General features: G+C 40.3%; 1 protein-coding gene across 16 annotated transcripts in view; it reads left to right on the top strand.

The window, feature by feature from the left end:
• LOC121277245 (phosphatidylinositol 4-phosphate 5-kinase type-1 beta-like) overlaps positions 1 to 22807 on the top strand; it is a 637142-nt gene that overhangs the window by 551059 nt on the left and 63276 nt on the right. For 9 of the 16 annotated variants that reach the window (XM_041186464.1, XM_041186460.1, XM_041186462.1 and 6 more), the window contains 4 exons: positions 12058 to 12142; positions 13423 to 13512; positions 14308 to 14438; positions 18386 to 18503. In XM_041186464.1, coding sequence (XP_041042398.1) covers positions 13423 to 13512; positions 14308 to 14438; positions 18386 to 18503 — 339 coding nt within the window. In that variant the 5' untranslated portion in view covers positions 12058 to 12142. Of the gene's footprint in view, positions 1 to 11876; positions 11997 to 12057; positions 12143 to 13422; positions 13513 to 14307; positions 14439 to 18385; positions 18504 to 22807 lie in introns of all 16 variants that reach the window. The other 7 variants (XM_041186457.1, XM_041186458.1, XM_041186453.1 and 4 more) reach the window with 1 other exon arrangement.

Genomic DNA, 22807 nt, shown 5'->3' with positions numbered 1-22807 from the left:
TCGCACCTCTTTTCACCTCACCTTATCAACATTCCTTCTATTCCTTTTTCCTTCATGTATTTATCCAGCTTCCCCTTAAATGTATCTATACTATTCACCTTGACCACTCACTATGGTAACGCGTTCCATATTATTTTTTGCGGACCTAACTTTCTGAAAACATTAAAAATGAGTACGTTCTGTTACTATAAATGTTTTTTTGACTGAAAGGTGTGGTGCTAAACAATTTGCACTAATAATCCCTTTGTTGCCAACTTGTGATGGCCTGTTTCATGTGTACAAGTAGTTTTTATTCCTTCCTAAAAGCCGCGTATATAAATGATCAGCGCTGATCATACAATGCAATACATGGTCACGATATGTGGCCCTGCCTTCCCACTCCACTCCCCAACAGTATCAGTGATTCAGATCTGCTGATATCTGTGTCAGAAGATTGCAGTGATCTTTTAGGTCCAATTTTGTGTACTGTTCACTCCTCTGGAAAGAATGTAAATGTTTTGAGCCTTTCACTCTTCAACAAAATAAAATTCTGTTGCTCACACGCATTCATTCTTGGCTATTTTGCACTTTTGATATATTGCAAACAGGAATGCTCCTTTTGGAGCCTGCAAAGAAAATGATGAGCTCCCTAACCCCATGGACACTCCCGCTGCTCCCATTCCCCATTCCGATCCGCAAATTTCCAGGAACTTGAGGGTTGCCTCATTTCCAGGCATCACCAGCTCCTTCCCACCGATCAAACGTGCCAATGGCATCCAGGAGTTGACATAACCAGGGGTCTCGAATGTTCTCCCTCCAAGTGTGTTTCACGTGAAATTTGCCCTTGAGTTACGAAGCATTCCCCACACCCCCCCTCCCCCCTCCAATTTGTTTTACCAAGATTGGTTGCCTGAACAAATATATCCTCTTACAACAAGAATATTGTGTGTTATATTCATATATAACTCCCTGTCCGTGAAATGCTTGCACTTCAGTCTAAATATAGCATGCGGCATTTGGTTAAATTCCTACAGATTAATTTTTCAAAGGCAACACTGCACTTTTATTGGAAATGTGACATCTGACATTCTTTCATTGTACCCCATGTGAAATGCTCAAGTAGTGTATTTTTTTAAAAATTAATTTAGACCAGTTATGAAATTGCAAGCAAATGACCCGTGATCATGTTCACTGTTGCTCTCTTGAGCGTGTACTGTGGTATCCCAATCCATAATATACCTTTCAATAATTCTCTTGCAATAAGAGGGGAAATTAGATTTTTTTTAACACAGTGAGTTGTTGTGATCTGGAACGCACTGCCTGAAAGGGCAGTGGAAGCAGATTCAACTATGTTATGGCACAACCAGTGGTAAATGCTGAGTTGTTCAAATCCCAAAGGGAAACTTGAAACAACTGCCACAATTTGTTTTGCAATTTGTATAAATTTCAAGATGTGTGCCTTGAATTCAGTCGTAATAAGACCACCAAGTCTTATAGGTTTTTACAAAACTAGATTAAACATTTTTTAATAAGAGAAATGATTTTAAACACATACATAGATCTACAAATTACTACTATGATAACTTCTAAATCCCCTAATTAATCTAATTCCCAGTTACACTTTTGTTAAGCCAACAATAAGACACACAGGTTCAAAAAGACCCAGGCAAAGAAACATGACACCCTGAACCAGTCGAATTCAAAGTGAGTCTTTTTACCTACAGTTTTTTTGAAAACAGCAGCTTAAGGTCTAGATGCTGAAGGCTTTTCACACTTGTTAGATCTTAAATATGCCTACCCTTACACACAGCCTTCGCTCCTTTTCCATATTTTCTCCTTTGAATGCAAAAACCTATTTTTTTCACTCTGCCTTTAGACTTTACCTTCCTGATCATAAAAATTTAGCATAGTACCCTATTTTACCAGTACTCTTTGGGAAAAGTAAACACACTGTTCCTGGCTAGGTGACATATTTCACCCCTCCTTTGAAAACAATCTAGTGGTTTAATTAAAAATGCAAATGTCCCTTTACACTGTACATTCTAAACTTCCCTCATGTTTACAACAACGCCTTCAGAACAGCTGCCTTTAATCCAATTAAACCTCTCTCTCATACACACACGCACACACACACACATAGACACAGATGCCACTATTTTACATAATAACATTGAGAATTATTATATCTTTCTGACAACTTTCAAACACCAAGAGGAAAAATTTTGCAGGGCTCTGGGGAGAGAGCAGGGGGAGTGGGACTAATTAGGTAGCTCTTTCAAAGAGCCAACACAGGCACGATGGGCCAAATGGCTGTTTCCGGTGGCCTGAGATTCTGCAATAAGGTCACAAAATTTCCTTTCTTCACAGAAGCCCCAAGTCCCCATGCAGCAAAATTTGGATTCTGTTGTGAGACTTTGCCTGCACGAGCTGTCTCACATGCTAAAATCCTACATGTCTGATTGGAAAATCCCATGCAAACCTCATAAAACCAGAAGAATTGACCAGAAATGTGCAAGATTATGGTGATGGAGTAACATAATAGACCAAATTATGAAATTTACTGGTATCACTACTCAGCTTTACAAGGTATTATCTCTTTGACAGTATGGAGAGCTACTCCCTACCTCCCACATCCCGGGCCAGTTGTCTCAGTTAGTGACCATGGGATCTTTCATGGCCACCTGAGAGGCTAGACTGTTTAATAAAAGATAGCACTTCTGACAATGGAACGCTTCCTCAGGGCTGGCGTTGGAGTGTCAGCCCAGATGTGTTTAAGTTCCTGGAGTGGGGCTTAACCTTCTGATTCAGAGTTAGCTCTCCACTGAGTCACAGTTGACACTGCAGGTTGTACTGCAATCCTTCGTCCTTTGTTTCTACACATGATTTAGTCACAACAGGCGTCGCTGGATAGCTTTTATACAGCAGCAACTTTCTTTTCAACAGGATACTTTGGTTTTAGTCACCAGACTAGGTCTTTGGGATACTTCACTGGGTTAAAGGCACTATATAAATGTTGTAAACATGAGGGATAAAAGCTGTGACACATTGCCTTAATGTTAGCTATGTTACAAAGAGGAAGGAAGAGAATATGATCAATGGACATATTCATAAATCTTGTTAATATCAAGGATGAGGATTAATTTGTCTGGCAGCTCTTTTGGCAACTTTTCCACACTTTCCAAATATGACCTTTAAAACCATTCTTAGTGTTTTAACACAATTTCTTGTGTGTTTGTCATGGAGTTCTTCTCTCTAGAAAAGGGAAGGCTATTGGGTGATCAAGGTCTTAAATTATGAAGGGGTTTAATGGGCTAGAACCAGAAAAGATGTTTCCACTTACGGGTGAAATGAAATCTAAGGGTTAACAATTTAAGATGGTCATTAATAAATAGGGAATTTAGGAAAACCTGTTTTATTTAGAGAGTGTTGAGAATGTGGAACTCTCCACACAGGGAGTTGTTGAGGTGATTGATATAGATAGATAGATTTAAGGGGAAGATAGATAATCCAATGAGGGTGGAAGTAACAGAAGTTTAAGGTAGTGAGGTGAGATGAAGTAGGATAGGTGGAGGCTCGTGAGGAACATAAACACTGGCATAGATCAGTTGGGCTGAAAGGCCTATTTCTGTGCTGTAAATTCGATGTAATGACATGTCCTATCTTTCAGTGACCTTTATAACTTTGATGTATGTAAACATGCATGCAGGATTCTCCACCTAAAGGCTATTCGGCCAAACATTTTATAAATTTTTTTCGCTCTTATTGTAAAATCTTTAAATTGCCCTTTACACTTCAAAGGTTATCTTGCCGTTTGATTGATTTGTTTCAAGATAAGCACTAAGTATTCACGGTATCTTTACAGTGCAGAAGGAGGCCATTTGGCCCATTGAGTCTGCACTGCCTCTCTGAATTAGCATTCTTACAAGTCCCACCCCACTGCCTTATTCCCATAACCTTGCTCATTCTCTCTGTTCAGGTAGCAATCCAACTCCCTTTTGAATACCTCAGTTGAACCTGCCTCACCACCCTTCCAGAAGTTTGTTTCAAACTCCAACCATCCTCTGGGTGAAAGAATATTTCCTCACACCACATTTACTCCTTTTGCCAATTATTTTGAATCTGTACCCTCTAGTTCTTGATGCTCTCTTGAGTGGGAACAGTTTCTCACTATTTACCCTGTCCATACCCCTCAGGATCTTGAATACCTCTTATCAAGCCTCCTTCTTTTCCCCAAGGAAAACAGACCCAACCTCTCCAATCTATCCTCATAGCTACAGTTCTTCAACCCAGGAATCATTCTTGTGAATCTCCTCTGTACTCTTTCCAATGCCTTCATATCCTTCCTCAAGTAAGGCACCCAGAACTGGATTCAGTACTCCAGATGAGTGTCTAACTAGTGTCTTATGCAAGTTCAACATGACCTCCTTACTCTTGTACTCAATACCCCTATTAATAAAGCCCAAGATACTATATGCTTTATTAACTGCCCTCTTAATATGTCCTGCCATCTTCAATGACCTATGTACATACACACCAAGGTCCCTCTGTTCCTGCACCCCTTTAGAGGCTCTCCCTTTATTTTATACTCTCTCACCATACAATTTTTGCCAAAACAAATCACAAGTCAACAATGTTAATGAGAAACTGGAGCTACATCTGGACTTCGGAAGATTGGCAGCTTTCCTTCCATTGGAGTTTTCCAACAATTCAACAGTGTCATGGTCCCATAATATTAAAAAAAGTCTTTAATTCCCAGATTAGAAAAAAGATCAAGTTCTCAAGTTGCCAAGGAGGGATTTGAATTGTGGATTATTAATTAATTACTAGCTTTAATTACTAGCCAGTAGCATAACCATCACACTGCTATGTCGCCGTATTCTAATGGAAATTACAAGCCCATGATTCAGCTGCTCAAAGTAATGAGTTTCACTGAGGAGAACATTGGCCAACTACAGAAGATGATATTGACAGGACTTATGTATCATCTGTTCCAACAGCTTCCCCTGATTTAATCGCACCCTGTATGGATTCCAAGGCTGTGGAATACAAGACCTTCTGCCCACCCAGGCACTTCCCATCTGTGGCAGTCTGGAGGCTTTCTGCTTCCTTCTCTTTCTCTTTGATGGCTAGGTCCAAGTTATGGATTCCCAACAGCAGGCTGTAGTCCATGATTTTGAAACTTTCCAACACCCGGCAATCCCGCTGATTGTAACATAAATTCTACCTAAATGGATTGACATCAAAAAGGAGGACTTTCAGGATGCATCTTTGTGAGAACTTTGGAAAATATTTATAGATAAATTAAGGCAGGGTTAAGCACTTGAAACATATTCCGGGAACTCTGGATCTCTATATCTGGCACGTCATTAATTCTGCCAGATCTCGGATGCCTGAGTCCTACCTTGCACCAAGTCCTATTCACCCACTCCTTGTGCTCATTGAGATACATTAGTTCTCAGTCTGGCAATGCCTTGATTTTTAAAATCTCATCTTTGACTTCAAATGCCTCCATGACCTCACCCTTCCCTATCTCTGTAACCTCCGAGATACCTGCACTCCTCCAAATCCAGTCTCTTAATCCATCTAAACTTGGTTCATCCCGTCATTGGTGTCCATGCCTGCAGCTGCCTGGGCCCTAAGCTCAGGAATTCCCTCTCTCTACTTCTCCATCTCTCTCTCTCTCTCCTTTAAGATGCTCCATAAAACCCATTCCTTTGATCAAGCTTTTGATCGCCTGTCCTGATATCACCATATGTGGTTGGTGCCAAATTGTGTCAAATAATGATCCTATTGAATGCCTTGGGACATTTTTCTACATTAAAGGTGCTATACAAATGCAAGCTGTTGCTTTTTAAACATTACACAATAAGAACAGAAAATGCTAGAAATACTCAGGTCTGGCAGCATCTGCAGAAAGAGGAAAACAGAGTTAGTCTTTCAAATTGATGACATTTTGTCAGAACTTAACCTGAAATGTTAACCCATTTTCCCGCTCCACAGATGCTGCCAGACCTCTGAGTATTTCCAGCATTTGCTGTTTATATTTCAGGTTTCCAGCATCCGCAGTATTCTGCTTTTGTGTACATTATTAGTATTTGCACTAATAACCTTTTGTAGTGTACCCTTAATTGCCAGTTTCATGTGTACAAGTAGTTTGCACTCCTTACCAAAAGCATTGTGTGGCAAATGATGAATAGTAATCAGATTGTACTTGCATCCTGTTGTTATTAGGGCAAGCCATGCGTTGTATTAAGCTCTGAAATTCTCATTGTTCGTTGCGTGTTTACTAACACATTTTAGCATTAATGTTTTGCTTGATTATTAATGTATGGGAGCAATTGACGGGCTGAGAGTGTGCATGGCTTGTTCCCACAGAATGCCGGATATTGAATGGGTTGTACTGGAGTAATGCGACAGAGCAATAATCATATAGGTGCTGTCACTGTGCAATTCAGAGGCTGGATTGAATGAGATGGGACTAGCTGCATTAAGGGTACACGTATTCTTGGCTTTAAAATTTTTAAAAAAAATCATAGACCATTGCAGCTTTAGGCCAATTGCAAGTTCAATCGGTAGGAAATCTTTGGTGATTTTTGAAGTGCTTCATGCGCAATGACCATGAAATGTAGATGGTGGATAATTAAATAGCAAAGACTGGAATTAAGAGATTATGATTGTGCATCAGTCACAGTGGGATCTGGAGGGTTAATGTCTACTTTAAAAATTAAAAAGAGAACTCGGCTAATTTGATATACACTGTTTGGTATGCAAATAGCGGAGCTGAGCGCAGCTCAGTACCATAGATCATTATCCCTTATGTACAGTGGAGCACGGTGCTGCTGTCGGGAGTTTTGATGGTACGCTTCAGAAAATCAGCTAGCGATTGATTTGCTTCCTCTTGTGATGTAGCAACATGGTTTCATAGCTTGCGAAGTGTTTCAGTCCCGCTTTCAGAAAGACTGGAGAAGCACTCACGGAGGCACAGAGTGTTGCTTTTGTAATACCCCAGGTTGTGCTATTGTATACTTAGATTATTTGTCCATGCGGGCACACTTCCGAATGTAAGCTTGCCCAGCACCACTATATGCAGCCCAGTGAATTTGCCTGTCCACATTACAACAGTGACCACACTTCAAAAAGTATTATGTTGGCTGTGAAGCTTTGCAATACCATGATGTCAATAAAGGCACTACATAATTTCAAGTCTGTTTTCTGATAACTATCCCAATTACTTTCCCTTTGTTTAATTCACTAAAGATCATGTCAGACTATCACATTGTAACAAGGAGAGTGTTTGTAATAATTTTATTGGAAATTGACGGAGTTATTAACTTGGCTTTTGACAATATACCAATCCGCTCTGAGATTCTATCTATAACCACATGATGTTTGGTTAAGCGACTATATTTTGAATATGCATTATTCTTGCTTAGTCTTTAGATCCATTTAGTAATGTCATTTCTGTGCAATGCTTTACATGTTCATGGTGAGTCTGGAACACAGGGTCACAGTCTCAGGGTAAGGGGTGAGTCCTTTAGGACTGAGATGAGAAATTTCTTCACTGGAGGATTCAGAATCTTTGGAATTCTCCACTCCAGAGAGCTGTGGATGCTCAGTTGCTGAGTATATTCAAGACCAAGATTGCTAGATTTTTGGATACTACAGGAATCAAGGGATATTGGGATAGTGCAGGAAGGTGGAGTTGAGGTAGAAAACCTGTCATGATTTTGAGCGGTAGAGCAAAGGCCACCTCCAGCTCCTATTTCTTGTATTCTTTTGACATCCCTGCAGATTCCGCATGTAAAATCTTCCCTTTTGAAAATTTGCCTTCAAGGGAAGGTGCAGAATGTAAATGTTCAAATGTCACATTCCAGCCGAGAGCAGGACCTGGAAGCATCCAGACTGGGTTGGCAAATGACAGAGAACATTAGTACAATGCAATGCTCATCAGCAACATTAAAAAAGCACAACCTTCAATCTTCTGGAACTCGCCATTGACTAAAAGTTTAATTGCACCAGTCATACCAATACCTCCAAAAGCAGGGCAGAAGTTGAGTATTCTGAGTGCCTAATCTCCTAACCTCCAAACTCCTCTTTACCACTTACAAGGCTCAAGTCAGGAACCTGATTGAATACTCAGCCACAACAGTGAAGCAGCTTGACACCATCCAGGACAAAGCAGTTCACTTGATCCTGCACTGATTGCCACATCTACCCCCTCCACCATCAACACATCATGACTAGAGTGTGTACTATCTCGAGGACACAATACAGTAACTTCAGCATCTTGCAATCCTGTGACCTCGACCACCAAGGAGGGCAAGAGCAGCAATGTCCCGGGGCACAGTCACTTCTCAAAGTCCTCCTCCATGTCACATCATCGTTCTGACTTGGACAAAGCTGCCATTTCCTTCACCGTCACTGGGTCAAAAATCCTGCAAGTGTCTGTCTTGGTACCGCCGTGGGAGAACCGTCAGGGCAAGGACTGCAGCAGTTCAAGCAGAGACCCCAGTTACTGTCCCCTCTAGACAACTGGGGGGTGGGGGGAGGCCCAATAAAGGGAACTTTGTCCCCAACATCTGGAAAGGAAGGAAAAACATGTTGTACAATTCACAGATGGCCTGGCTTCCTGTAAAAGACACCTACTATGCTTATCTTAGAGAGGGAGAAACTCTCACCTTCCCTTTCAATATTTTAAAGCATGTGGGGCATTACTTTTTTTTATTAAAGTATGACGACAGCAGAATTACTGAAGAAATTATTTCTGCTGCAAAGGTCATTTGTCAAGCACAGGAAGAACCAATTCTGTAAGAAAACCTTGGCATTATTATGTCCCCATTTGAAACCATCATGAACAAAATATTTGCAGCTGTAGTGTGATAGAAAAGAGACAGTTTTGAGAACCAAGAAGGACTGAACAACTTGTTCGGGTGATTTTATTTTTATTCAGAATGCATTAAGATTTATCTGTTTCTTGCAAAGCTGCCCTTCGATTTATATTGCTCATTTAGAAACTTGTTAATGATTCTGTGAATGAATCAAGGCACCTTTGTACTTTTTTGCCATAAGTCATTTGAGGAACTTGGTATCCTAATCAAAAGCTGTGTTGTATATTGCATAACAGCTGTAAATCATACAATTTGCTCCTTGTAGTTCAATGATGATTTGGCCTCATTCGAACAAAGGTGCTTAGCAAGTGTTTGAGCTGTTCAGTGCTAGAGAAAACTTTGTGGGATTTAACACTCTGCAGTATAACTTCAAAAAACCCCTTTGTATCCAACTCTTTTCGAACTGGAATACAGCTTTACTATTTGGTGAATGCTACAGGTAATTTGCTGGGTTGATGTGGCGTACAGTATCTGGTTTTGAAGTCCAATTTTCCCCAGGCACTCTACCAAGTTGGACAGTAAATTGTTGAAATTTTAGGTACCAAGTCATCAATGTTTCATTTGCCATAATTTCAAAGCATACAGTTTTCATCCAGAAGGTACATATTTAAAGTGGGATCTATAAGAATTCTCTAGCATGAAGTTTGGGCACAAATATTTAGCCTGTTTTTGTTCACATTTAGCTTTTTATTGGAAAGTGGTTAGTATGGGATTTTATTTCCTGTTGTGGCTTGGTAATTTGTCTTCATTTATTGTTTATTGACAAATTTAAGTTTTATTGAATTAGTACTTTTCACCCCAGCGGCCTTTTTTCTTACTTTGTGGGTAAATGTCTTGCCTTTTATCATGAAAGTGTGATTTATTCACATTCCCTTTGTTCAGCCTGATGTCCTGTTACAATTTAATGGCTTCACCAAATATGACATCTGTTCTCCTGAAAATTAACCGTCACACCCAGAGAACTAATAATGTGTGAGATAATATCCACAACATCTGGGGACGTAATGTTTACCACAGAAACCCTTGTTCCTGTAATTAGACAGCCGAGTCCAAGTGCACCTCTTGTGTTCTAGATAGCCTTAAGATGGTAAAAGAGTGAAGACTGTCTCACACTTGGGGTATCAGAAGGGCCAAGGGTAATAATTTTTTATTGAAAGTAAACAGTGGCAGAAAAATAATAGTACAGATTTCATCTAACAGCTTGTGACAAATCATTTCAATTACAAAAACACGTGCTAAATCTCCTAAAACTGAATGTTAATCATCATCAGTAATGTAAAGTTATTTTGAATGGTTTCGTCCTTCCACCATAGAGTCAAAAGGTATCTGTTTATATCTTGATGAAGCATGCAGCCTGACTGTTGTACTCTTCAGCCTGAAATACAGGTATACACTTGATCAAAATACAATGGTGGTTTCCTGAATCCCAACTAGATACTAGACACATCCATTTATATCCCTACCAAACCCCTTAACTTGATTGCTTTCAGTACAAAGCAACCTATCTGGGTTCAGTGAGTTTATAGATTCTCTCAGCACACAGGAGGAGGCCATTCAGCCCATTCTGCCTGGGCTGGCTCTTTGAAAGGGCTATCTGATTAGTCACACTCCTTCCTGCTCTTTCCCTTTGGCTCTGCAATTTTTCCTTTTTCAAGCGTTTATCCAGTTCCCCTTTTTTCACAAGTTACTATCGATTCTGCCTCCCTGCCCTTTTCAGGGAGCGTGTTCCAGGTCATCATGACTCATTGTGTAATTTTTTTTAAAAAATTCTGCTCAAAGGTTGTTGATAAAACTCGTGACAACATATACGTTTCAGATGGTCAGGCTTTCACAGTAACATAAATAACCAGAAATAAATTTCAAATAGGTATCACAAATAGAGATTTAAGATACTACAGATCTCCCTATCTGTCATAATTATTTACCACTTTAGGACAATTGAAAAACTTCAAAAATATGCTACTTCACGTAAAATTATAAATTTTAAATTTTCACTGAAGGCTTATGGGAAGTTCTATTTTCGACATCATTCATCCAGCCAGTATTGAACAATCGCTGTCCTATTACGAAGTGTAACATTCTCTCACGTTGCATTTTTGATAAAAATTATTTTGAAACGTTTTTCTGCACTTTTTCTTTTTTGTTTTGTCAAAAGGAATCCAGTACTCTAATTCAAGAATTAGAATCAAAACCAATTTGAATTTTGTTTGTCTTTATATATAACCAGTAATTGTGTTCTTCCTTGCGTCGTACTGTCGGATGTGTTGTGAAATACAGTATTCTTGAATTTTATTGTGGAAATATTGGAAGCCCTTCAGAGAGACAGCATGCTGTGGAACCCACTTTGATATTGACAACTGCCATTTCATTGCTTTTAAAACATTTCCCTTTCAAGCCCATTTCAAAGGTTGTAACTTTTCTTGACATTTTCAGATACGACCCAAGTTCTCTAAAATTCTTTTTACCTTTTAACAAAAATGCCAAGTAGGAGGAGGGAATCAAAAAATGTTAAAAGCTACTGAAAATAAATGTCACCTTCAGGAGCTTTCTGTAGAGTGGGAGCCATTTGCCCTGTATAACCAATGCCTTGGTTACCTCCACATTCAACTATACCAACGCTCTCCTACGTGGCCTCCCACTCCCTCCCTTCATAAACTTGAGCTCAGTCAAAACTCTGCTGCTGCCCATGTCCTAACTCACGTCAAGTTCCATTCATTCATCACCCCTCTGGCCATTGATTTATATTGGCTCTTGAGTCCAGCAACAACGCCTTTCTAAAATTCTCCTCCTTTGCTTTCAGATCCCGCCACTGCCTCAGCCCTCCCTATCTCTGTAACCTCCTCCAGTTTCATAATCCTCCAAGATGTCTGTGCTCCACCAATTCTGGCCTCTTGTAGAGACCCCGATTTCCATCACTGCACCGTTGGTGGCCGTGCCTTCAGCTGCCTGAGCCCCTAAGCTCTGGAATTCCCTCCGTAAACCTCTCCTCTTCTTTCTCCTCCTTTTAAGCTGTTCCTTAAAATCTGGATCGCTGTCGAAGCTTTTGGTCACCTGCCTTCATATTTCCTGTGTGGCTCAGTATCGAACGTGTTCCTGTGCAGCACCTTGGGATGTTTTGCTACTGCGAAAGTAAGTAGTTGTTATATCGATCTTGCACCAATTCTCATACATGTTTTATTTTGATCAAAAGGTGCTAGAACTCTACGTTTGGCAAATGAAGGAACTCGTTGTCATGAAAAACTTCAGATGACTTGTAAACCCTATTGTCAAGAAAGGTAACAAATGGACAAAGTTTATATCCTGAGATCTGGAACTAAGGAAAAACATATTGATAAAGAATGTTTTAAAAAAAACTTAAAATGCCTGCATGCATTTCCTGTAAATATTTCCCATTAGAAATATCAATGTCCACATTTAGATGAGATGCTACTTGTGGAAACCTGCCACACTACGTCAGTGATATAAAACAGGATTGTTTTACAGGGGAGTGTTTTGGTATGGAAGGTCTGTTTCTCTAAAAGGAAATTCGCATCAAGGTTAAAAAACGTCCATGAACTAAGCAAATGAAAAGGGGAAAAAATATCTTGTTGTACAGAAGTCTCAATTTTACAGTCTAAGTGCTCAGTTTCGTGCAGTTAAGTCTATCGATAACACTGTTATTACCTATAACCATATCCCAGTGAATATTTGACGGTGCAGACTTAACTAACTGATTTTCACTGGGTGAATTGTGGAACTGACCAGCTCTAGAGGAACATCGGTTTTTACTTTGTGTTTCCATTAACAGATCTAAGGCAAGTCCTTTCAAAAGAAGGATTGGTCCAATTCAAAAGAATATAAAGAATTTTCAGGGAGTGTTTGAACAACCTGCACACACCTTTTCCCTCCCAACTATGCCCCCACATTGCAATTGAATCCTTACAGGATCCGATGCTGTAGCCCTGCAGTTTTGCCCCCTTGTGCCCTCCCCCCGCACCCAGCATTCTTGCCCAAGGAACCAATCCTCTCTAGCTCCACCTTGCCTGAACACCAAACTTGGCCTTAATTCCCTGTGTTGTAATACCACAGAAGACTAAGTGATACCTGAGGATTTCAAAAAATAAATTTAGTTGCAATCAATTTCAAATGCACCAGTTCTTTTTTTCCCTCAAAAAAAAACATTTTAAGCCTCTGGCCGGTCGGCAAATCTCAGCAAACAGAATTCCGCCCAGGGGTCCTTGATCCTGAGGAGGATATGATACATCTGCCCTGTCAAGTGTTTGGCACATAATGCAGTGGGTTCCAGCCAGTTCTTCAACCAGTCGGCGAGACCCCTTCACCTTCATGAGGGCCCTCCCAGTCACTCATACTCAACGGCCCAATTTTGGGAGTATTGGCCCCGGAATCTGTCTGGCCTCCTAGCCCTTGGCTAGCCATCGAAAGTAGATCTTCCAACTAACTTGTGTATTTTTCTTTTATAGGCAATTCATAAAACTTTGCAATGACTGCTAATAGCTGTATGTTCCTAAAGAAAATATATACTTTTTAAATTAAATGTTAAATTATTGTTTTCTAGATGACTTCTATGACTGAAACCAGAAATGCTGCTGCTAAGCAAAATGGGCACAGTGGTGAAGGCAACTCTCGGGAGAAGATTTACAAAAAGGTAACATTTTCAATGCTGACCTTTTAAACATACTCACTCTCCTCATGCACTTGGACTCAGGTGCTGAGATGAATTTCAAACATTAAAATTTATGAGTTGTTATGTCTGCTCCGAGAGATGAATGCCGTTGTTTACTAGCCTGCTACAACGAATGTTCACAATCTATTGAGTGGTTACGTTGCCTCATTAGACTGATTATTTTAATGGAGTTGGTTAATTCTTTTTGGGTAAAGAATTTGAATGTGAAGAGTTTAGTGTTAATTGTTTAATCATTGTGTTTAATTGTATGAATGTGGTGGGCATTAAGTGAGGATTCACTTGAGCCCCACATAAATAAAGGCAGGCTAAAACTTGTGTAGGAGGTGTATGCTTGTAATGTGTAACTCTGTTTAAAAAAAAACTTCGTGTGAAAATATTGACTCCAGTCCTATCCTTCAACTGGCTTTCTGGGATAGAACATTAAGCGCTTGTGCTATTTACTTGTTTGTATATATGGCTTTTCTTGAAGATTCAGATTTGAAGGGGTGGGGAAATCAGAGAATTTAAACTTCCATTCTTCTCACTTAATGAATAGAATGTTCAAGATCGGTTATTATTGCCATGGCTAGAATTCGTCCTGTATCACAGTTGTTTGACTGGAATGTTCTGTATTTTGTGTTGTTGCAGATACTTGCAATGATTTGTTCTGATTACAAACAATCTTGCTTTTAAAAGGCCTTGACTTATGCATTAGGGTAAGTTATAAATATGTTACACAGAAACCATGTGATTTTTTAATTATTATTTTTGCTGCAGACGCCATCATCTGCACTTCAAGGTTCTATCCAGCTTGGAATAGGATACGCTGTTGGGAATCTCACATCGAAACCAGGCAGGGATGTGCTTATGCAAGATTTCTACGTTGTGGAAAGTGTCTTTCTACCAAGGTTGGGTTTGATTTTCTTAAAACCTTTTTATCTTGTGACATTTCCACCTTTAACTCCAAAATTGCTAACATGTTACAGTGAAGATATCTTAAATATTTTGTGGATGTACTCCTGAGGAAACTTTGTGACGAATAATTATGAATTTGCTTTGTCTGACTCTGCGAGGGGAGTTACTTATTTGCTTATGTAGAAAATACATCCTGCTGATGACTAGAAGTCATTTGTATATTTTGAAAATATCATCCACAAACCATTGCATTAATTTTGCTTATTAATAATAAGCACAAGAGGCCACCTTCCAAACCTGTAAGCTCAATTAGTTTATATTGCATCATATAGAAATGACATCTGGAAATAGGCCAACTGGTCCATTCAGTCCAAGTTGGTGTGCACCTTCCATGTGAACAGATGTCCCAATCCCCTGTGCCCTTGCCTACAGTGAACATTATACAGATTATATAGACATATGCTGTGAAATTTTTTTACAGGTGGCTGCCCATCAGCATCAAACAACAGCGACCCTCATTCAGTGCAGCAAAACTTAAACCTTTACAAGGAGCAGGAGTTGTTGTTACCATTCTCCAATCAGAACACATGCTGATTCCAAATCTGTTGCAATTCTCCTTTTTAATGATGAGCAGCAGTAGCCCTCCAAGAATTGACCTGGAGCCAACCAAGTTGCTTAGCCCAATTCCCTGCACATACGTGTGTGTTTGTGTGTGTGTGTGTGTGTGTTGTGTGTGTAGGGAGCCTTTTCAAATGGAGGGAAGGAGTTTATCTTGCAAAGATAAGTTGAGGCCACCGCTTCTTATGTATCTTTTTTGTTTTGTCAGCAGCTTTATCAATTTGTCCTTCTACTTTTCTAGGCAAGTGTTCCTTTCATCCCATAATAAGATCCCCAGAAGCTTACCCACTATTCTTGTTAGGCTAACTGGCCAATATAGTTAACCTGGTTTATTGCTGAAAAGAGAGGCATGTCACCAAAGCTTTTCATCTTGCACTCATCAGGACAAACACAAGAATGCCAAATTTCAAACAATCACAACAATTTACACTGCAGGAGAAGAGGGTGCTGATTGGTTGGCAAGTCGACTATGATTGGCCAAGGTGTTGTCATGGAGAAAACGACAGGGAGCTTTAGGCTCCCCAAGCTCCCAGGAAATTCTAAAAAGCCTGATGCTTAAACATATTTCTTTTGTTTGCAGAGAATAGGTTCCTATGTATAAATGGGTGTCACTTCTAACAAGCATAACTGAGCCATGTTGTGAGCTTGACTGATTATCTTAAATTGGCTGTTAGTGTAGCTATTAGCACACTCAGGACTGTTCAGCAAGTGCTGTCAATCACAGAATCACACTTAACATTAGACATTAAGTTTTGGTTTTGCCAGCACGATCTGGTTGAGTACAGTCTGTACTTCGCCTATTATGAACAACTGAAGGAACATGCTGCTTGATTCGATCAGCCAGTCGCTGGAATGAACTGCCTGCACATCGAGCAGCCTGTCGGCACCTGGTTTATTCCTTTCACCCCTTTTGAACGAGCAACTCCCCAGTCCTCTCACGCAGCTTACATAGACAAGGAGCTTCTAATCATTCATTCCCACCTTGCTTCAACATTCTATGCCATCACACCCAGTGCCTTTACTGCATTCATCTTCCCCATGTTTTTTGGCATAATTTCTTTATCTGTAGTTTTCCTACCTGATTGCTATATCTTTTGCTCTGGCATCGTCCAATCACGTGCCTTACCCTTTAATTGCTCTCTTTTTCCTTTTTCATATTGAACCAAAGGAACTGAGAACTTCGAGTTTGCATTAAATTTAGATAGGAACACAGTTCATTTAAACAAAAACAGAAGAGAAGAAACTGTGCGGATAACAGTTGCTTTTTTGTCCATCCTAAACCCCACCTCTCTAGCCAAGTTTCCTTTATTTGGTTTGTTGCCCATTTTCCTGATTTTTGCCCCGAAATTTTTCTGCATTAAAGGTGTTATTTAAATCAAAGCTGTTGTATTTAGGGGTACAGTTTAGCATTTAGATTTGCAAACCTCTTTATCTCATCACCTTTAGGAAGACAGAATTTTGACAGAAAAATCAAGTCTGATCTTTATATGTGTCCCATGTTCATTTGTTCATTCTTTAATGGATTTGTTTTAATATTTTAAAACTTAATCGAGGTCTGCTGTGACATTCTGCTCATTAATAGCTAGAGAGAGAAAATCTAAATGTCATGGCATTGAAAGATAAACAACTTGCATCTTTATAGCGCCTTTCACCGTATCAGAACTTCCCAGAGTGCTTCACAACCAATGCAGTATTTTTGACACGCAGTCATTGGCTGCCATGTTTCCTACATTACAACAATCTGGGCAGAGCAAGATCCCAATGATGGGAATGAATGATTAGAAGCTCCTTGTCTATGTAAGCTGCATGGGAGGACTGGAGAGTTGCTCGTTCAAAAGGGGTGAAAGGAATAAACAGTAATGTGATGTTGATTAGATAAGCTATATTTTTTGTGATGTTGATTGAGGGATAAATATTTACCAGGACACTGGAGAGAACCGTCTGATCTTCTTTGAAATATTGGCCACGGGATCTTTTACATCCGATCTAAGAGGGCAGAAGGAGCCTCGGTGGAATCTGCCATCCAAAGGATGGCACCTTCGACAATGCAACGCTCCCTCAGCACTGCACTGGATTGTCAACCTTGATGTTGTGCATTTTGGCTTAAAGTATCTGGGATGAGTAAAATTTACCATCTCTTTCAGGCAGTACTTAATATTGATTGATGTTAAAGAAGTATTGCTCTTGGGATCAATGCCTGTGCTGTTGCCTCTGTAACAGCATCTTCCACTTCTATGGTACTGCTGGTACAGAAAGATGGCCCTAGTGCTTTATATGAAAAGGACTGAACAATTAATGCCAAACAGGAGATTGGAGCAAGTGGAGATGGTTAAGCTGCAGGGGAAACAGAAGCGTTGGAAAAGAAAAGGGTATTTGTGGCAGTTTTCGAAAGTGGGGAGGGAAATGGCAAGATGGAGAGAACTGGTCAACAGGACCATGACCCCATTTGTGTCTCAAATTTCCTTTGGCACTGTTCCCTCCTCCACACCCCACCCACTGAACAAAATGCACTCTTTCTACAACCATCTGGGTTGCTGAATATAGAGGTAGGTTTCTCCAGGCCTGTTGTTGGGCATGAGGAGGAACTGTGGGGGCGCAGGCATTTTTCAAACATATGTGATGTAACATTGGCCCAATTCCTGAGTGAATAATATGAACAGTCATACAAAGGTGAGAGTAAAACAAAGGAAGATGCAAAAAATGTGTGTGGATATGCCAGTCCAATCCAAGCACAAGTGCCATTTAGAGGATTTTGGAAGAATTGTATTCCAAAACGTTCGGTAGGCTTTGCTGGAATTACTAGTATTACAAAATCTCCAAATCAGCACCCTATCCACCACTTTAAACATTCACTCACTCCTCCTGTGCACTGTGGCTTCATTGTGTATACAAGATGAACTGCAGCAACTCGCCAAGGCTCCTTCAACAGCACCTTGCAAACCCCGGACCTCTACCACATGGAAGAACAGGGCAGCAGGCACGTGGGAACACCACCACCTGCATGTACCACCACCACAGCGCCCTCCAACCCCAAGTCAAGTCACCCACCATCCTGACTTGGAAATATATCGTCGTTCCTTTGCTATCACTGGGTCAAAATCCTGGAACTCCCTCCATAACAGCACTGTGGGTGTACCTATACCACATGGACTGCAGCAGTTCAAGAAGGCAGCTCACCAGCACCTTCTGAAGGGCACAAGGGAAATTAGGGATGGCCAGCGATGCCCACATCTGATGAATTTTTTTTTTAAATCCTCAGTTGAAATGAATTATTCTTTAGTTACTATTAATCACTACGTTATCTCTTCACAATGATTTTCAGCGAAGGAAGCAATCTTACACCCGCACATCGCTATCCAGACTTCAGGTTCAAGACTTATGCTCCACTAGCATTCCGCTATTTCCGAGAACTCTTTCACATAAAGCCAGATGATTATTTGGTGAGTTTCCTTTTTTTGTTGTTTTTGTAACATAGTAATTTGACCTTTTAAAAGGCCATGGGGAAAGAATATTATTGGTCACTTGCTATACAAGGCACTGACTGCATCTGGAGTTGCTGTGTGCTGGATTACTGTAGTTCTGGCCAATTAATCATTGGCTATTAACATCAAGAAAAGGTACAGTGCTGAGCAATAATGCCAACAACAACTTGCAGCTTTAACAAAGTAAAACATTGGGAACATTTATCAAACAGAATGGAACCATATAAGGCGATATTGGGACAGGTGACCAAAAGCTTTGTCAAAGACAGAGGTTTAAAGGAGCGTTTTATGGGAGGCAGAGAATTTAGGGAGGGAATTACAGACCCTTTTATGGCTGAAGACAGAAACACAAAGTGATTAAAACAGGTGATGCCCAAAAGGCCAGAATTACAGAAGCGCAGATACCTCCTAGGGGTTCTTTTTTTGTTTTCATGAGATGTGGGCATCGTCCGCAAGGCCTGCATTTGTCTCCCATCCCTAATTGCCCTTGAATGGAATGGCTTGCTAGGCCATTTCAGAGGGCAGTTAAGAATCAACCATATTGCAGTAGATCTGGAGTCACAGGTAGGCCAGACCAGATAAGGATGGCAGATTTCCTTCCTTAAAGTTTAAAGCTTAAAACCTTCCAGAAAGTTGAGTCTTACTGCAATTATACAAGGCCTTGTGAGATCACACCTGGAGTGTTGCATGCAGTTTTGGTCTCCCTACCTAAGAAAGGATATACTTGCCATAGAGGGAGTGCAGCGAAGGTTCACTAGGCTGATACCAGGGATGGCAGGACTGTCGTATGAGGAGAGATTGGTTCAACTGGGCCTGTATTCACTGGAGTTTAGAAGAATGAGAGGGGATCTGATTGAAACGTATAACATTCTAACAGGACTGGACAGACTGGATGCAGGGTGGATGTTTGCCCTGGCTGGAGAATCTAGCACCAGGGGCCACAGTCTCAGGATATGGGACAGGTCATTTAGGACTGAGATGAGGAAAAATTTCTTCACTCAGAGGGTGGTCAACCTGTGGAATTCTCTACAGAAGACTGTGGAGGCTGGGTCAGTGAGTATATTTAAGAAAGAAATTGATAATCTTTTGGATATTAGGGGCATCAAGGGGTATGGAGAGAAAGCGGGAATATCACGTTTAGATAGAGGATCAGCCATGATCATATTGAATGGCAGAGCAGGTTCGAAGGGCCAAATGGCCTACTCCTGCTCCTAGTCTCTATGTAATCTATTGAATTCCTCTCTGGAAAGAAGGAAGGAATGAAGATATGGTTGTGTGTATCTAATAGGTTCTGCCTGATGGATGCTAAATACCCAGTAGTTTAAGGTAATAAGGTGAAGAGCTGTTGGGTATTGATTAGTTCAATATACTCAGTGTGTATATAAAGTTGGCCAGCACTGGGGAGATTGTGTTAGAATGGAGAAGTAAGCTCTGTGGCAAGCAATAAACAGTCCACCAAAGAAAGCTTCCTCGTCTCAATGTCATCTTTGCAACCAGGTTTGGGGGTTCCACTGATAAGTGTGAGAATCCATGAAGGTGGCATTACTGTACTTAAAAAATGAACAAACCTTTTTGGGCTTATTAATGTTCTTCTAATCCAAGAATGATACCTTTGGATATGTCAGGTTTTATGAATGCACATGCAGTTTCTCAACTTTGCCTGCCAAACAGGGGATTGTCATTGTGCAAGAGGCACGTGGCACGACATGGCCATAATTTTTGAATCAACTGTTTCCTCCCCTATGCAGTTACCCTATCCTCACCCGATCCTACTCATTTTTCACAAGTGGGAATGGGAGAAAAATAATTGCTTCAGACATACTTTGCTGACAAAATAACAACGTTTCATGCACAAATCGCAAAGTAGATCCTGCACAGAAGAGATATCTGGTGAATTGTGAACCACCACAAGTTCTGTATGATTTATACCCCTCTGCTATTAACCTCCTGATAATGCTGTCTCTCCCTTAAACACCCAGTTGCTTTTAAAGACTTGCTAGATTTGCACGTTAATTGCTGATTCTCATTGCAGAAAGTTAGGGCTGGGGCTCAACAGCTTTTGGGTCCCTATTGCATAATTGTTAATGCAGTGCCTATCCACCCCTCCTCCCAGAAAGGAACAAATTTAAGCTGTTCAATCTTGTTCCTACAGGTAGAAGTTGTTTCCATTTTGTGCCTGATTTGACTTTAATTCACCCGATTTCCTTCTCCATCATTCCCCTCTTTCTCAATCCTTAAATCTCATCGGTTAAGGAGACAGACTGTGGATCCTGTCAATCACCGAGGTCCCAGATGTCCCTTTGTCCTCATTACGCCATTATCAGCTCTCAGAACCAGCAAGTTACAGTGCAAAACATGCTCTAACTGAAGGTTGAGTGAAAAGGTCTAATGAGACATGTCATGAAATGTTCCATTCCAGCAAAATCTGGGCTATGATGAATATCTAGTATTGCTGTGACAAGACAGGGAGCAATCACAGTCCAAGCGCAAATACTCTGTTTTTGTCTGATTACTCTGCCCTTCTATTGCACCAAGTTGAGTAGGAGCCTTTCGAAATATGAAGTAAAGGAAATTGAAACATTATTCGGCATTAGTTCAGCTATTTTTTAAACTCTTTTCCAAATACTTGAATGATTAATTGTCGGTCAACTCTCGCTTGTTTTAAGCTTGTATGTACATTCCAGACTAATGCCAGTCCCAAAATAAATCAGGACCACATATAGTCTGAATTCACCCTATCTAATTTCTTCTTAAAGTTTTAATTTGTACCACAAATATCTATGTGAACAGAACTTTTCTCTTCTTCGATATATATTGGTTTTAAAAAGATGCAAATACATACAAACATATGAATTAGGAGCTGAAGTAGGCCACTCGGCCCCTCAAGTCTGCTCCGACATTCAGTAAGATCATGGCTGATCTGATTGTAACCTCAACCCCACATTCCTGCCTACTCCCGATAATCTTACACCCGCTTGTTAATCAAGAATCTATCTAGCTTTGCCTTAAAAATACTCAAGAGTTCTCTTCCTCAAAGACTCACGACCCTCTCAGAAAATATTTCTCCTCAACTCTGTCTTAAATGAGCGATCCCTTTTTAAACAGTGACCCTTGGTTTTAGATTCTCCCACAAGAGGAAACACCCTCTCCACATCCACCCTGTCAAGGCCCCTCAGGATCTTAAAGGCTTCAATTAAGTTGCCTCTTACTCTTCAAAACTCCAGTGGGTACAAGCCTAACCTGCCCAATCTTTCCTCAGAAGACAACCTGCCCATTCCTGGTATTAGTCTAGTAAACCTTCTCTGAATTGCTTCTAAAACATTTACATCTTTCCTTAAATAAGAGGACTAATATCATACACAGTACTCCAGATGTGGTCTCGCCAGCGCCCTGTACAACTGAAGCGTAACCTCCCTACTTTTGTAATCAGTTCCCCTCACAAATTATAACATTCTATTAGCTTTCCTAATTACTTGCTGTACCTGCATGCTAGCTTTTGTGATTCATGCACTAGGACACCCAGATCCCTTTGAATCTCAGAGCTCTGCAACCTCTCACCACTTAGATATTAAGCTTTTTTTCCCTTCCTGCCAAAATGAACAATTTCCCACTTTCCCACATTATACTCCATTTGCCAGATCTTTGCCCACACACTTAATCTATTTATATCACTTTGTAGCCTCTTTATGTCCCCTTCACAATTTACTTTTCTATTTGTATTTGTGTTGTCAGCAAACTTAGCAACCATTCCTGCAGACCCTTCAACTAAGTCCAACACTGATCCCTGTGGTATACCACTCATCACATCCTACCAACCAGAAAAAGAACTATTTATGCCTACTCTGTTTCCAGTTAACTAGCCAATCTTCTATCCATGCCAATATGTTAAGCCCCCACCAACGCCATAAGCTTTTATTTTATGCAATAACCTTTGATGTGGCACTTTATCAAATGCCTTCTGGAAATCTAAGTACAATACATCCACCAGTTTCCTTTTATTTGGTTCACAGCACATAACTTCTTCACAGAACTCCAATAAATTGGTTAAATATGATTTCCCTTTCACAAAACTATGTTGACTCTGCCTGATTGCCTTAATTTTTTTTAGTGCCCTGTTATAACATCCTTAATAATAACTTCTAACATTTTCCCTATGACAGATGTTAGGCTAACTGACCTGTAGGTTCCTGTCATCTGTCTCCCTCCCTTTTTGAATAAAGGAGTTACATTTGTTATTTTCAATTTAATGGAATCTTTGCTGA

Source organism: Carcharodon carcharias, chromosome 4 (assembly GCF_017639515.1).
Source record: "Carcharodon carcharias isolate sCarCar2 chromosome 4, sCarCar2.pri, whole genome shotgun sequence".
Taxonomy (NCBI): Eukaryota; Metazoa; Chordata; class Chondrichthyes; order Lamniformes; family Lamnidae; genus Carcharodon; species Carcharodon carcharias.
Note: the sequence above shows the minus strand (reverse complement) of the source record. Positions and strands in the feature narration are given on the sequence as shown.